The sequence below is a fragment of the Cebus imitator genome, unplaced genomic scaffold (genome assembly GCF_001604975.1).
Source record: "Cebus imitator isolate Cc_AM_T3 unplaced genomic scaffold, Cebus_imitator-1.0 Scaffold203, whole genome shotgun sequence".
NCBI classification, from domain to species: domain Eukaryota; kingdom Metazoa; phylum Chordata; class Mammalia; order Primates; family Cebidae; genus Cebus; species Cebus imitator.
The window spans coordinates 1,894,311-1,910,925 of record NW_016107518.1 but is presented as its reverse complement, the minus strand read 5'-3'; the positions used below and the strand labels follow the sequence as shown (position 1 = coordinate 1,910,925).

The following is a 16,615-nucleotide window of genomic DNA, read 5'->3' as shown; positions in this document are numbered from 1 at the left end:
TCCAGCCTGGGTAACGTGAGTGAAACTCCGTCTCAGGAAAAAAAAAAAAAAAAAGAATATCAAAATATATAAAGTTGATTATCCTTTGAGTCACTATACAAAAACACAGTCTGTTTTGCTTACTTCTGTCATTCAACCACATTACCACCCTTAAGTTCCTCCTACATAGAAATTCTGAAACAAACAGGTAACTCTCAAAAATGCAGATTCCTAGTGTTCATTCCCAGGAATTTCTAATTCAAGAGGACTAAGTGAGGCCCAGGAGTCTGTGTGTGTTTTAAACATAGTCCCTGGATGAATCTGTGTTTGGGAATGCCTGAGGTAAGTGGTAAGGAGGCTTTCCCTCCTGGGAGAAAATCCTGAGTGGAAGAAGCTCTCCCATGTCTGCCCTTGGGTCATTACTCATCCTGCAGTGTTGCCTCAGCCGCTGCAGTTCTTGGCCGTCCACCTGAGGGTGTGTGGGGGAGAATCTAGAGTCCTAGTTTGAGGAACCAATAGACTGGCCCTCCTCTGCCTCTTGGGCCTCTGTCTACTGACCCAGACACCAGCAGAGGCTATGTTAAGCTGGGCTGGGCTCTTCGCAGTCTACAGTACTCAATGCAACACACTGGCTTAGTGTCACCACGGAGTGAGAACCCCTCATCCTGGTGGCCACTGTCCTGTGGGCTTGTTTTATAACATTCTGTGCTTCCTCCCTAGGATTACATGCTTTCAGCGCTGAGTCTCCGTCCCAACCATTTCCTCTGTTCCCCCCAGAAGTCCCACTGGATTGTAAACAGACGCCTCCATGCCCATGGTCCTCACACAGGTACTCTCTATCTCCTGCTTTATTTGAAATCTGACTGTCTTCTGAGGCCACTTCTGTGGACCTCATTTGTTCAGATTTCAAGTGACCAGTAGGTGTTGTTAATATTCACCTGACTGCCCCCTCCTTGCCATTTCCCCATCATTCCACTTACATTCTTGGTCAAAAACAAACAAACAAACAAACTCAAGCAAAACAAGAATTCTGTCTGATTCTGATAATTGTGTTGCCTTAGTTCATTTGGGCTTCTATTTAAAAAATGCCATAAATTGTATAGCTTATAAATAATAGAAATCTATTTCTCACAGCTCTGGAGGCTCGGAAGCTCAAGATCAAGGTGACAGCAGATTCAGTGTCTTGCGAAGGCCCACTTTCTCGTAGATGGCAGCCTCTCCTTGTGTCCTCACATGGTGAAAGGGTCAAGGCAGCTCTCTGTGGCCTCTTTTATAAGGACACTAATCCCATGATCCAATCAGCTCCCAAAGACCCCACCTCCTAACACCATCACCTTGGTGATTAGGTCTCAGCATATGAATTTTGGAGGAACACATACAGTCAGACCATACTACATGACATCCAACTCAGTGTTTTTTTTTTTTTCTTTCATTTCATGGCTGACTTCTGACCCACTCCTCAAGTATCTTAAGTGTAAAGTGGCTTACACTCTTTCTCTCCACCACTTCATGTCTTCCCATCCTAGATGATTTCATTGGCCTTTGGATGACACATCTTTTAGCCACACTGTCCCTGCTCTCTGCCTTCTCTCTCTCGCCATCACCTTCCACACCTAGGAAGAGACTGTATGGCAACGCAGAGGGCAGGAAAAGGCCAATACAGAATAACATTCTCATTGACTCCTTCTCCAGGAGAATCTGGAGAGAGGCAACTCTCTTTTTTGTTTCCCAATCAGTGGTAAAGTTGAGGGTGCCTTCTGCTTGGGAGTTTCTCAGTGAGCATGGCCCAGAAGGGATAAAAGAAAGGGGCCAAAACAGGTAGCCCTTATAAAAAGGACATATGCTAAAGGTTTAAATGACATTCTTGAGGTTTTCATGTTGTCTAGTTCAGCACCCTAGTGTTGGAGAGCACATTGTGGAGAGATGGGGGGATCGTAGCTTGGAATAAGGAATCTGGTAATCTCTTTTTTTGGCTGCCTCAAATCCTTTGTGGAAAGCAGCCTGGCATATGCATGCCTCTCTCTCTCTCTCTCGCTCGCTCTCTCTCTGTGTGTGTGTGTGTGTGTGTGTGTGTGTGTGTGTGTGTGTGTGTGTGTGATACAAGCTCAGTGACAGGCAACAGGATACAGCAGTGAAATGGGAGTCCCTAACATTTCCAAAACATACAAGTAACACACCAAAAAGCAAATGGAGCACCAAATACCGTTACCTAAAAGTTTATTGGCTTCCTTGACGCTTCAATATTCAAGTCTCAGATATATAACCTACTATCTTTATCTTCTTACTTCTTACTTACACACATTGCAAATCTACTCCGATCTTCTTAAGTGCTCCAATTCCCAGACACTCCCATTTTCCCCTAGTCGTTCTGCCCATTCTGGATTTATTTCCTTCCCTATATAGCCTAAACCATGTCACTTGTCACTAAAATAATTCACTTTTCCGAATCCTTGAGTCCTTCCATTCTTGTTTTTTATCTTTGCCCGTGCCTAGAAATCCCCAACTTTAGGCCAATCCAACCATCTACCTTCTCTTCTCTTACCATTTATTGCCTCATGAGTACCACGTAGAGAAAAATCACAAATGTATTATTACTAATTTCAGCCATACCCCTAGATTGTTCCCTCTCTTAATCCCCTCTGTGACTCTTCCAGGCATTTACTACTCTCCTTAAGCACTCTACCATCTTGCAGCAGATGACTTTGCTGCCTACTTTATGGAGGAAGGATATCAAGACCCTCAAGAATGAACTTTGTATCCTCTCACCTGTGACCCTATCTGCACATATCCATCTCAGCCTCCTTCCTTTCTGGCTCCTCCCATCCAAGCAAATCCCTTGACCTGGTATCTAAATTCCTTCCCTTCCATAATTTAAATAATCTTTATATCAACAGTAAATATTTATCCTTTGAACAAATATTTATTAAGCACCAGATACCAGGCTGGGCTATTAGGATAAAGTGACAAATAGAACCCAGCTGCAAAAGATGCCTGTTGAATTGCTTGACTGGCACCTCTTTCCTGTGAATTGCACACTCCACCTTTATTTACTGGTTGGTTGCCCTGGGAGCTTCCATATTGCAACTCTCATGCAATGGCCTCTCTGAGACCATTGAAGTGGGCACCTAAACCAAGACTGGCAATCAATCCGTTCACTGGGAAATTTGTAATTGGAACTGGCAGTCAGAATCAGGCTGTAACAGGGTAATTTTAAGTTGGTAGTAGCCATTTACTGCCATGTGGACTAGGACACAGAGAGAGCCATTCTGCAGCAAGAGTAAAGCTGAGACAGATTCAGAGAATGGCAAAGAGAAAAGAGGTTCTCCAAAGGAGGATTTTCTGGTTTTTTAAAGGTGCTCCAGTCTCCAGTTCCATCCCCAAAGCCCAGCTGCACCCCTGTCATAGGATGCCAGGATCCTTCTAATTAAATCTCTTTCTGCTTAAGATAGTATTTTATATTGGATTTCTGTTACTTATAACCTAAAAGCAAGATCCTATCATTTTTGCTGGAAAGCTGGCCTGCCATGTTTTGCAATTGCTGTCTGTTGGGACCCAGCCATGTGTCTTTTGAGGCTAGAATTTTAGGGGACTAGGTAGCAAATGTCAGGATGTTGCCTCTTATTTTCAGTATTCATTAAGATACTACAAGAACTAAACATGCTCAGATACGGTTGAAGCCTGCCTGGAAACCACAGGGCCAGGGTGTGCCTCTGTTCTGTGAAGTTCTTTTGCCTTCTGCCAGTTGCCCGAGACTACTGAGGTCAGATAATCACGGGCTTTGCAGAATAACGGCTGCCAAATTATCTACTGCACCGTTTCTAAAGCTATCAATTATCCCCATTCTCTCTTAAATTTTCAACACTTCCCTCTCTGTTGGCTCCCTACATCAGCATTTAAATCTGCTCCGCTCTTAAAATCTATTCTAGAGTTGCCATTTTTTTCTTCCTATTACAGGTAAACTTCTTGAAGAGGTAGTTCATACTCAGTGACAAGCCGTATCAAGTAGGTGGCCTTATTCTCTGCTGCAACTTACTAAGGTTGTACTTGACTACCTACCTTATCACTAAATACAATGAATGATTTCTAGCTCTTACCTTATTTGATCTTTCAAGAGTGTGTGACACTATTGACCCCTTCTGCGTTCCTGAAACACTTTTTCTCGGGTTCTGTGATACCACTTGCTCCTGGTTTTGTTACATGTCTGCTTGTTTCTTTGCAAGTTTCTTTTTTTGCTCTATGCTTAATGTGTTGGTGTTCTTCCAGTTTCGTTCCAGTCCTCAATCCTCAGTCCTAGTTCCATCCTAAACTCTCCTGGGGTAATCTCAACCACTCTCTTGGCGTTTCTGTACCTACCTGAATATAAAACAGAGCCCTCTCCTCCTACCACCAAAATCAGAAAACAGGGAGTCGCTTAATATTCTGATCTTAAAAGTCCTTCATGGCCAGTTGTGGTGGCTCACACATATAATCCCAACACTTTGGGAGGCTAAGGTGGGAAGATTGCTTGAGTCCAGGAGTTCAAGACCAGCCTAGGCAACATAGTGAGACCCTGTCTATGCAAAAAAACCAAAACAATTAGCCTAGTTGGGTATGGTGGGATGCATCTGTAGTCCCAGCTAGTTGGGAGGCTGAGGTGGGAGGGCTGGTTGAGCCTGGAATGCTGAGGCTGCATGAGCTGTGATTGTGCCAGTCACTGCACTCTAGCCTGGGCAGCAGAGTGAGAACCTGTCTCAAAAAAAAAAGTCCTTCATATTACTGGGTGCTCTCAATTATTTTGAACAACAAAATGCTTTTTGGGGGAATATACATTAGCAAGAAATGATCTCATTCAATGCTCATACAAAGCCACCTGACAGAATTCGTAAGAAAGGAAACAAATTGAACACAGACCTTAAAATTACATCTAGGGAAATATCTTCACACTTGGAAGTGTTGGATGTCCTTGTAAACAAGTCTTTAAAAGTCACTATAAAAAGCAATATGGTACGTGAATATAATTACAGGACGAATGATGTAGTGTGATTAGATACTTATGGCTTGGAATAAAATTCCCAGTGACAGCATTATATATAGAGTTAAAAACTTGGGTAGAAGTGAAGATGGTATGTCCTGGGAAACTATGTTAGAGACTCAAAATTCGACACTTCTGATGATAAAGACACTATGAAGAATTTCAATAAAATAATTTAAAAATTATATTTATATAATATGTAATTTAAAGTAAGCATAATTAAATTAATACAGTAAATATTATAAGTAGAGCCCTGATTATTTCTTTTTTCCCAACTTTTCCTTTCTTATTTCTTTAACTTTTATTTTAGGTTTGGGGGTATATGTGAAGCTTTGTTACACAGGTAAACTCATGTCACGGGAGTTTGTTGTATGAATTATTTCATCACCCTGGAATTAAGCCCAGTACCCAAAAGTTATTTTTTATGTTCCTGTCCCTCCTCTCACCCTCTATCCTAAAGAAGGCTCCAATGTCTGCTGCTTCCTTCTTTGTGTTCTTATGTTCTCATCATTTAGCTCCCACTTATAAGCAAGAACATATGCTACTTGGTTTTCTGTTCATGTGCTAGTTTGCTGAGGACAATTAATGGCCTCTAGCTCCATCCATGCTCCTGCAAAAGTCATGATCTCGTTCTTTTTTATAGCTGCAGAGCCCTAGTTATTTCATCTATATCCTAAAAGTTTATATATTCAAGTTGGCCACAAATTTTTATGGGGGAGCTTGTTTTTGTTTTTGTTTTTTGAGGCATGGTCTCGCTGTTACTCAGGCTGAAGTACAATGGCACAGTAATGTCTCACTGCAGCCTTGACCTCCCAGGCTCAAGCGATCCTCTCTCCTGAGTAGCTGAGACTATAGGTGCATGCCACCACATCTAGCTATTTTTTTTTTCAATGTATCGATTGGGTTTTGCCCTGTTGCCTACTCTGGTCTTAACTCCTGGGGTCAAGCTATTTGCCTGCCTCAGCCTCCCAAAGTGCTGGGATTACAGGTATGAGCCACCGAGGGACTTGGGGGAGTGGAGTGGATTTTTAATTGGAAAAATGGAGGCTCACCTATATTCAGAGGCACTTTATACTTAGGCATACGTAGAATATGCTGATGACTCACCTCTCCACTCCTATCTCCCTGCTAAACTCCAGATCCAAGTAATGAATGGCTTACTGATATTTCTACTCAGATGTATTTAAGTACCTATGCATGTATACATACTTTAAATTTACTTGTCCAAAGTTAAACTAACATTGCCCCCCACCTGCTCCTCTTTCTCATTCCCCACTCAGTGATTGCCACCACTTTCATTCAGCTGCCCAAGTTGAAACTTGAGTCACCCACATCTCCTGTCTCTCCCACACACCCCTGCTGTTTCTATCTATCTCCTAAATCTCTCTCCTATCTGTTCCCTTCTCTTAATCCCCTCTGCTTTACTCCAGGCCACCATCATCTCCTCCCCAGACTACTGTAACAAAATCTGAACTCTTTTTTTGGTCTTGACTTCTTCCAAACTATACTCCAAGAAGCAGCCTGAGTGTTCCTTCTAAAATGCAAATCTGAGGTCAAATCCTAACTGTAGGCGTGGCTGACTCCTATCTCCCTTCAGGTCTCAGTTTAGAGGCCAATGCTTTTCTAATTCTCCATCCCCCACCCCCACACACAATTTAGTCAAGTTAGATGCTCTCACTAACTTTTCCCACACTCCTTATCTTTCTTTACCGTAACAGTCCTTATACTTCTTTAATTGTTTACCCTTTCTGCTAGACTGGGAACTTTGTTTATCATCTGGCTCATCACTGTCTTCCCTTAACACAGGCGAGGACCAGAGACACAGGATGTACTTTATAAATATTAAATGAATGAACCAATAATTTTGTTATCCCAGCATCTAGCACAATACTTGGTGAAAACAGGTCTTCAATAATTTTTGTTGAATTAGTAGATTGTTGTTGAACTAAAGATATGTGATTAACTAAGCAACATGTGACAAGCAAAATTAATATTGAGCAGGCTTTGTAGTTAAAAAGGAGCACGTATCCTTTTTAATTACACTTAATCAGAGATGGCTCCTAGGACAGGTGGCTTTTGAAGGAGACTGGGAGAAAATAAAAATTCTTACCTAGTGGAATGTAAAGGGCATATAGAAAAATATCTATCTCTGTGCAGAAGAAAATCACCTTCTTAAGACTGGGGCAACTTGCAGTTGAAGTCTGCTGTGACTAGGAAGTGTTCTATCCTGAGACTGCTAGTCAGGGGACTAGCTTTCTTTTCTACCTCAGATACTGGGATTCAGCCAGGGAATCAGCTGCAGAATCTCATTAGTGACAGCATTAAACACTGAATTGTATGTCCTTTCTAATGTTGAAAAAAGTAGCCCTTTTACTGTAGAGAATAAGATTCCTACCAAGTTTTATATTCACAGGCTTTAATATTTCATTTAATTTTTATATCAAAATATACTTAGCATAAATTTCACAAGATATTGGTCTAGTTATTTTTGGCCTGCATTTTGATAACTTTTACTGACACACAATGGCCACTCTGTTTTCTTTGCTCTAAAGTTTCTTTGTGCACTATTCCTTGAACGTGGACCTCATGTTCTAACTTTACTTAGATAACAAAAGTGTTAATTTCACGAGTGGTTTAATATCTCTTCATAGACTGATAGTTTAAACAACATAAAAGTGTTGATTAGCATTATAGGTGCAGACTGAAGTATTTGTTGAAAATCTTGTTGGGAGAATAAGAATGATAAAAGAGATGCCTAAGAAAATCTTTTCTCAGATATGCTTTACTAAACAAAGAACAGGTTAATTACTCAATGATGATTTTTAAAGGGCATGTTGACAGTATCAGTGACTTTGAAACAAAGGAGCTGAATTCAAGTGTGTGCCAGAGTTATTTAACTATCTTGAACTGATTCAGAATCTGTAGCTTTAATCTGGGGCCCCATCTATTAGTGGTTTAATAGAGTGGGTTTTATTAAAATTGTGATTTAGGCCGGGCGCGGTGGCTCAAGCCTGTAATCCCAGCACTTTGGGAGGCCGAGGCGGGTGGATCACGAGGTCAAGAGATCGAGACCATCCTGGTCAACATGGTGAAACCCCGTCTCTACTAAAACTACAAAAAATTAGCTGGGCATGGTGGCGCGTGCCTGTAATCCCAGCTACTCAGGAGGCTGAGGCAGGAGAATTGCCTGAACCCAGGAGGCGGAGGTTGCGGTGAGCCGAGATCGCGCCATTGCACTCCAGCCTGGGTAACGTGAGTGAAACTCCGCCTCAAAAAAAAAAAAAATAAATAAATAAATAAATAAATAAATAAATAAAATTGTGATTTAATCACAAGTTAGAAATATGCAAGTACTTTAAACTTTTTGAAATAAACCTGATATACACAGTGGGCTGATAAATCAGTGAGACAGTTCACAGAAGTCATATATAAAAATCACCCTGTTATTAGCCACAACTCATATATTTTTCAAAACTTGGAGGTAAATGTAAGCTTCATTTCAGAAGTCATATTATACATGTTATAGGTTTAATATAATGAAATTTTTCCAGACTTAGAAAAGATACCAGGAAATTAGCATTTGCAAGGCAATTTACAGTTTCCAAAGAGCTTTTCTCATTAATTATCTCAGAAAAACTTAATAATGATGTGATTATTAAAGGTTAATTAAGCAAATACTTGTGAAGTAATTGGGAGGTAATCTATTTCTAATTTAACAGGTCAATCACGGGTATTTAGGAAATATTTTTGCTGGTTGACAACTCTAACCAAAACAAAAAGGTATTTAAATGGTTTTCCTAGAGAAGAACGATAAGCCTGTGTTTGCTCTATTAAATAACTGGGATGAAAATTCCTAATTTCACCGTTTTGATGATTTAAGAGGTTTCATGAAGATTCTGAGCTCTTCCCTACCGATGTTCCACGCCTTATATTCATTTTGGTGCTTTAGAATAAAATATCTGAAGAAAGTAACTACGAGAAAGCACAGAGGGATATGTTAGTCAGTGAAATAGTCATTTTTCTTGTGGGAAGCAAGATATTTCGGTTATCGACTATACAGAAGAGTGAATAAAACCGAACTCCTATTAACCACCAAACATGACTCTTAATTGCATAATCAAAGAAATGTTCTTTAAAAAATTTCCATGGGTGATGATCAATAGTCTCATCACCGGTGGAACTACAAACTGCTTTCTCCTAACTTTGGGTAGCCTGGGTGCTGCCTCACGATTGCTAAGTGCTTTAAAATCGTATCCCGCTTGTTCCCCGGTTTATTAGCCAAAGACGGGATTCCTAGGTAGGAAAGCGCCAAGTGTCCCGCAAAGGTACAGGTAAAACGTAGCAGTTACTGCGAGAGGACTGCCCCCGGGGAGTCCCAGGGCTCAGTCGGGGCCCCCGCACGAGCTAAGGAAGTGGACAGCGGGCACCTTTGTCTGCGCCTAGTTCCCTGGACCCGGGCCGAGCGACGCGGGTGTGGGCGCGGGCCCCGCGGTCCGGGCGGGTCCCGGCGCTGCCCGGGGGAAACGCGCGGGGAGGGCGGCCCGGCCTGGAAGCCGGAGGTCAGCGGCGGCACGGCCGGCCCCCTCCCACGGGAGCCGCGCCAGGCCCAGCCAGAGCCGGGCGGGATCGCTATTGTTTTTGGCGAGCACATAAATCCCCACGCCGACCCTCTGCGCACCCAGGTTTCCTCCCGGAGGCCATTCGGTTTCCTCTGAGGCCCTATATAGAGGCTCCAGGCCCCGACAGAGCAGAGGTGCGCGCCCGCACCGGCCTCGCGGACCAGCCTGAGCTCGGAGCGCCGCTCGCCCTCAGGTCTCCGCAGCCAGAGGCGTCTGGGGAGGTGAGATGGGGAATTTGTTCCCGGGGCGAGGAGGAGGAGGCGGGGGCGCGCGGGGCCGAGGGGCTGCAGCGAGCGGGCGGGAGGAGGAGGAGAATCCGCTTCTCCGGGGTTTCCCTGACGCCACTAACAGCAGCGCCCGGCGCGCGCGCCCCGCGCCCGTCCGCGGCTCTGGGGAGAAGGGGGAGGGGAGCGGGCCCGCCGCGGCCCGCGAGGCGGCAGCCGGGATTGGAGCGGGGGCGGACCGCGCGCTGAGCCCAGGAGGTGCAGGCGAGGGAGGCGCGCGCGTGCGCGTGCGCGCGCCCGGGACTCCGGACTCCCGCCCTCCGCCCCCCGCCCCCGCCTTCCGCGGTCTCCGCCCCCCTCGCGCTGGTGTGTAGAGCCGGAGTCGGCGGCGGGTGGCGGCGCCTGGAACCTGGAGACCGATCCACCCCCCCCGCCCCGGAATGTACTGACTCCCCCTCTCCGCTCTCCTCCCCTCCCCGCCCCCCTGCAGGAGGGAGGCGCCCCCGAGTCTCCCCTCCCGCGAGAGGGGCCGCGCGGGCTGGGCCGGGCCGGGCTGGAGCAGCGGCGGCCGCGGGAGCCGAGCCTGCAGCGAGGACCGGCTGAGGCGCGCGGGAGGCAAGGAGGCAAGGGCTCCGCGGCGCTGTCGCCGCCGCCGCCGCCGCTCACTCTCGGGGAAGAGATGGCGGCGGAGCGGGGAGCCCGGCGACTCCTCAGCACCTCCTCCTTCTGGCTCTACTGCCTGCTGCTGCTTGGGCGCCGGGCGCCTGGCGCCGCGGCTGCCAGGAGCGGCTCCGCGCCGCAATCCCCAGGTAAGCGGCGGGCGCGGGCCTGGGGGGCGCGGGGGCGCGGCTCCGGCTCCAGCGCCGGCGGCTGCGGTGTTTTTGTTTAGGATCCTGGAGGAAACGTGCAGGAACTTCTCTGCCTCGGCTCCGGTTGCCGAAGAGAAAGGGGATAGCGCATGGTGGGGAGGGGAAGGGCGAGAGGGGGCGCCGCCGGGGGAGGGGCGGCTGCCGGGGGGCAGATCGGGGGCGCCGGGGTCTAGTTCCGCGCTTTGTACCTGGAGGCAGGTTCACCCATCGCCGCTCTCCCCTCCCCCAGGCTCATCCCACTTGTAAGAGTGGGACATTCTTGTGCTCACACTGGCACCAGTAGAGGCCACCACACACCTCATTAAATAAACAATCGGATGGCCAATTCATTAATTTTCAGGAAAGGAAAGGGGAGGGGGCTTGAACTCCTAGTTCCTGGGCCAGGGATTTCCCAGCCTCCGAAGTCTCGGGGAAGCGCTGGCTGGTCTCGAGGGACTCCTCGCGCGGGGATTGGAGCAGGAGTCTGCGGAAGAGCGGGGGTGTCAGAGGGGCACAATTGCCTGCCCACAACCCCTGGTGTTGACTTAACGATGAGGACGCCTTGGAGAGCGGCTCGGAGTGATCGTATCTGTTAGTGTTTCCGTTATGAAATGCCTCTCCTTTCCTGGGGATTGCAACTATATTTACAGCCTGTTAACCACTCTTAACCGAGGGAATTGTCTAAGCATCGGATTTTAAGTACTTGCACTATGTTTTCGGACGGCAATGTATAAACATATTGAACCTCAAAAGCCATTTGCAGATCTGTTTTGGGATATTGTGGATTACTGAAATCACCTGCGTTCCTATTTACTTAAGGGGACCAACGAACAAAAATGCCGAGCCTTCCGGGAAGGACCTTACGGTATTGTTGAGCAGGATACGCTCAGCAGTTGAAGGGCAAATTAGCATGTAATCTGTTAAAATTGTTTGTCCAAGGTGGTGTACCATAAAACTTGACAAAACTTTCACTTGTGTGAGGTATGAAATTTTTACATTTGAAAGCAGTCTTACCACTGATCCAGTACTTGTTTTTCCCTGATTTATATGAAATAATATTTAAAATCACACTACAAGGTAATGTGACTGATAAACTTTTCATTTCCTCACAGTGTGTGTATGTAACTCATGGCTTTTGCCAGTGTTAAAGAACAGCTTTAAACCTAAAGTACCAGTGGGTATTCTCTAAACAGCTACGTAAACAACGGTGTTTTAATGTCAAATTAAACATTGCTTATGTCAGAATCTACATTTGCACATTCAGTCCACATACGATGTAGAACACATTTTGGTGCTGAAATGTAGGTTACTCTCCAACTGTCTCTTAGATGGGCAAGAGAAATATAACTATTTTGGAAAAAAGTTCCTGTTACTCATGATCTATTTTATAAGGAAATTTCTATGTAGTTCACCATGTATCAGGTAATAGATGGAGCTTTTGTTTAAAGTTTTATCGATAATTTTGTAAGTGACTAAAATTTTAGTAATTTTATGACTTAGGATAATAAAAACAATATAAGCAGTCTCTTAGGAAGTAGTCTTAACATCTGTTTCAACATTTACTCAATTGACAGGCTCTTCATTTTGCACGGATGAGGTGCAAGCCATATGCTCTCTGCCTTCATGGAGTTTACAGTCTGGTGTGTGGGTAGGAAAGATAGCCATCCAGCTACTAATTATATAATTTAAAAATTGTGATAAGCACTACAAAGGAGAATAGGTTTTGAGAAAGTGGATACTGGAGGGACATAACCTTGTCTGGGTGTTAGGGTGTCTCACAAGAACTGAGATCTGAGGAATGAGTAGGAGTGGAGGTGGGGAGGCGCACAGGTAATTAGTGTTGTGGTTGGGTCTAGAACATAGATCTTCTGATTCTCTGTCCAGAGTGCTTCCTATAAACCTCTCTGCTTCATTACAAAAGCGAAAGAAATAACTGCAATAAGGAGGGGTTGGTCAGTTCTGCCATAAAACTGCGGAAGACATCAAGGGACTGGAGAACGGAGTAAGCAGGAACTGGAACGAGCTGTCGGTAAATCAGGTGTCCTTTGTCAGTAGTTTTATTTTTTTTATTCTTGTAGAGTGATAGACTCAGAAATCTTTTTGTAGGGGATTATAGTGAATAGATGGTAGAGAGTGGGTATGTTCAGTAGTAAAAGGTGGAGAAAAATAGAGATCAGGGACAATAGGATAAATGGAAGGTATTTTTCCATCTGAGGTTAGACTTAGAAACATATGGAGGTGGAGGAAAAAGTAAAAAGTAAAGGACTGGTGATAGAAAATGGTCAGCAAGGGAGGAGGGTTGGAATTGAGTAGGAACACAATCTTGTATTGTGAAGAAGGGCAGATTACTGAAAAGATACGTAGGGACCTTGGGGAAGATGACATGACAGCAGTCTGTGCAATGCAGGTCTTCTCTGTTTAGAGTGGACATTCTTCACTGAGGACTCTATAGCTTCTGCCTGAACCATTTATTTCATGATGTGATTCATTGCCTTACAGGGTAGTCCATTCTGTGTAGAATTACTTCTGTTAGAAAATTTTGCTTTATACCTTACATTTCACTGTAGTTTTCACCCTGCCCACCCTTCTTACATTTGTCCGTCTTTTCTTGCCTTCTTCAGCATTTCCCTGTCTTCTGATTAATCTCTCCTCTGATTAATTCTTCATCTGTCTTTCAGGCTTTTCTTTCACTCACTGATTAAATATTGGTATCTAAAGCTTATTCTGTGTACTCTCTGCTCTCTGTTGCCACCTGTGAGCTAAGGACCCTCTTAGTCTACTCTTTCTCACGTGCCACTCGGTACCTTCACTAAATAGGCATCTTACATTACTCAAGTCCAGAGTTAAACTCTGTCATCTTCCCTTCTGCTTCCCTCATCCCCTTTCTCTAAAGACCAAACCAGTTCTTGGCCTCCATCTCTCATGTTGTTGGAATGATTGCATGGAGTTGTCTTGTGTTGCCTGCCTTGGTCGTCACTGTTCATCCACTTGTCCAAGTTGAGATCAAGAAGACCTTCTCTTCCCCTGTTTCCATAGCTGATAGTTCTTTTTGCTTTTTACCTCTCAGCTGTTTCTTGACTCTGAATCGGTATCTTTTCATCTTTATCCCCACCTGGACTAACAATAATTAGTCTCTTTGTCTCTACTGTTACCCTTGAGAAGTCTGTCCTGCGAGAATGAGCTTTCTGAAGTATTTTCCTGAGCATGCCACTCTCCTACTTAAAATCTCTCATTAGAGTTCTGTAGCTTGGTTGTTAGAACGTAAACTCCATGACTTGGAGATTATGAGGCCCTTTGTATTCTTTACCTCTGTTCCCACAAACCCAATAAAGCCTCGTCTCTTGTCACCCCTAACATGCACCTTGCATTCCACCACTCAGATTAACTACGCAGCTTCAGGTTTCTGTGCCTTTGCACATGCTGTTCTTCCTGTTAAGCCACTTCTCACCTTGTCCACTTCTGAAATTCCTTAGCTAATCAGTGAATTTTTCTCCACCAGCCCCCTCTTCCAAAGAGAGTTTTAGTCACCATTCTGTGTGTCCATAGTTTCCTGAGTACTTTTTATTTTGTATTATTTATTTTCTTATCTCTTCTGCTAGTTTCAACCTCCAAAGGGTTGGCCGGGTTGTCTTTTTCACCTTTGTTTCCCTAGTGTAGCACTAGCATCTGGCATAGAGGAGATAACCAGTAAATGTTTGTTGAATGAATGTTGAATTGCCTTTGTCTTTAAACCCTAGGGCCATACAGCACAAATGCAATTGCTTTATATGATGGCCCTTCACATGTCTAATCATATTTCGTGTGTACATGTTTACATGTGTGTGTGGGCGCCTCTGCCCTTCCCCCATAGCCTTGTCCTTTTAAAGTTAACCATCCTTAATTCCTTCAGCCTCTCTTCACATTACGTAGTTTTCAGATCTTTTGTAAGCTTGGTCATCCTCCTGGATATGCTGTGGTTTTAGTGTTTTTTGGTTTTATCATCTTTGGAAAGATCTTTGATCTTACTGAGTCATCTAAAAGAAAGGACTGATGCGTTGCTCTGCCTGTCAGAATGAGGCACAAAAGAGATCATAGAATTCTGGTATGAATGCTCAAAGAAGATAACAAATGTGACTGCTTTAAATAAACTGTATGAAAATTAATACATGATGTAGGACAGTGAAAAGACATACATGAAGGCAGAGGATATGGGGTATGACTTGTGGATCTACAACTTCACATACATCTGTAAGTTGGGGGATATAGGCAGGCAAGAATAATACCTTGCCTGCCTAACTGGATTGTCAGAAAAATCAAATGTAAAATTGTTTATAAAGTACTGTACCTATGTAGAATGGCCTTACTGTTTCTTTGTGAACTTTAAAAATATTTTGTAATTCTATTAAATTATTTGAAAGTGTGGATTTTTTTTCTGTTGGCTTAATTGATTATTGTTGGTTTCCTATGAGTTTTTCTCTACCACAATTAAAATATTGGGGTAACCTTAATAAATCTTATTATATGGAGGCTGTATTTAATAGTCTTTTTTGCAAATGCTTTATTGTGTTAGTGACTTCCATGCAATTGGGAGGTATTTACCACATCATTGGTAAGTGTTTAGGCTTCTGGGTAAAGTTGCATCAATAATCGGAGAGCAGTCAGAGGAAATGACTGTAGGTAAGATCATATTGACTGGAAAACTAAGTGAAGTAAAAAAAAAAAACTTTTGTGTTTAAGATTTTGAAAAATTAACTTTGTCATGGAACACAAGCCAGTGAAAGATGATTTTAAAATAGAACCCAAATTTTGGATTCATTTAGAATGAAGAGAATTTTTTGATTCAAAAATTTTGTAAATAGCAGCAAAAAAAGTCATTCAGACCCACTGATATAAGTTTGGTATGTTTCTTTCTAGTTACTGTCTATGTGGCACATTATCTTTTTACATTGTAATCATGGTGTATGTATGACTTGAATGTTTTCCCTTGACATTATACCATTTTTCTTTGTTGTCATATTATCTTTAAACCATTTTATTTTAAAAGCTTACTTAAAAATACATAAATATATGTTTGTTTGCAGTCAAACAATATAAAAGTACATAGAATAGAATATTTTATCACTTCTACTCACGAATTCTATTTTTTAAACCCATAAATAACCCCTTTTAATATCTTCCCTTACATGTGCATATGTGTATATAGTTTTTTTTTTTTTTTTTACCCATAAGGTGGATTATACTACCTATTGTTGTTTTCAACTTGTTTTTTCACTTAGTGTGTTGGAGATCCTTCCATGCCAGTACATACAGATTTTCCTATAACCATTATTTAAAATGTGTGTATAATAATCCAGGGAGCAGCGAGCAAATATAGTAATAGTGGCTAATAAATGTAGTATTTATAGAACACTCCCTGAGTTCCAGGCACTGTACCATGCGTTTTCACATGTATTTACTCTTTCATACAGTCTTGTGAGGAAAATGGCAATATCGTCACATTCCACAGATGAGGAAACTGAGTCTCAAATATTAAGTGCCTTGCCAAAGGTCTCATGGCCTGTCATGTGGAAAAGTTGGCATTGGAATCCAGGTCTTTGCAACTTCAAAGCCTATGTTCTGTATTCCTCTGCATTCTGTTGCTAATTGTGTGTTCCCCTGTATTGAAGTTGTTTTTACGGTTTTGCTGTGATAAAGAATGTTGTGATGAACGTATTCTTGCTTATGGTCTTTCTGTATTTTGGATTCCCACATATAGGATTGCTGGTGAAAAGTTAACATGTGTGCATGTGGGGGTCAGGGTTCCATTTATTGTAGAAAAGTAATGGTATCATTAAGAATAACACCATTGCCGGGCGCGGTGGCTCAAGCCTGTAATCCCAGCACTTTGGGAGGCTGAGGTGGGTGGATCACGAGGTCAAGAGATCGAGACCATCCTGGTCAACATGGTGAAACCCC

General features: G+C 43.5%; 1 protein-coding gene and 1 long non-coding RNA gene across 10 annotated transcripts in view; one reads left to right on the top strand and one right to left on the bottom strand.

Annotated features, from left to right (window-relative positions):
• Positions 1-8,496: 8,496 nt before the first annotated feature.
• On the bottom strand, positions 8,497-10,053 carry LOC119474031. The gene is made up of 2 exons (XR_005203324.1): positions 9,669-10,053; positions 8,497-8,962 (listed from the first exon to the last, which is right to left on the bottom strand). It is a non-coding gene; the product is annotated as an uncharacterized LOC119474031 (long non-coding RNA).
• A 255-nt stretch (positions 10,054-10,308) lies between these two features.
• NEO1 (neogenin 1) overlaps positions 10,309-16,615 on the top strand; it is a 250,771-nt gene continuing 244,464 nt past the window's right edge. For 6 of the 9 annotated variants that reach the window (XM_017548071.2, XM_017548070.2, XM_017548077.1 and 3 more), the window contains exon 1: positions 10,329-10,642. In XM_017548071.2, coding sequence (XP_017403560.1) covers positions 10,513-10,642 — 130 coding nt within the window. In that variant the 5' untranslated portion in view covers positions 10,329-10,512. Of the gene's footprint in view, positions 10,643-16,615 lie in introns of all 9 variants that reach the window. The other 3 variants (XM_017548074.2, XM_017548076.2, XM_017548072.2) reach the window with 2 other exon arrangements.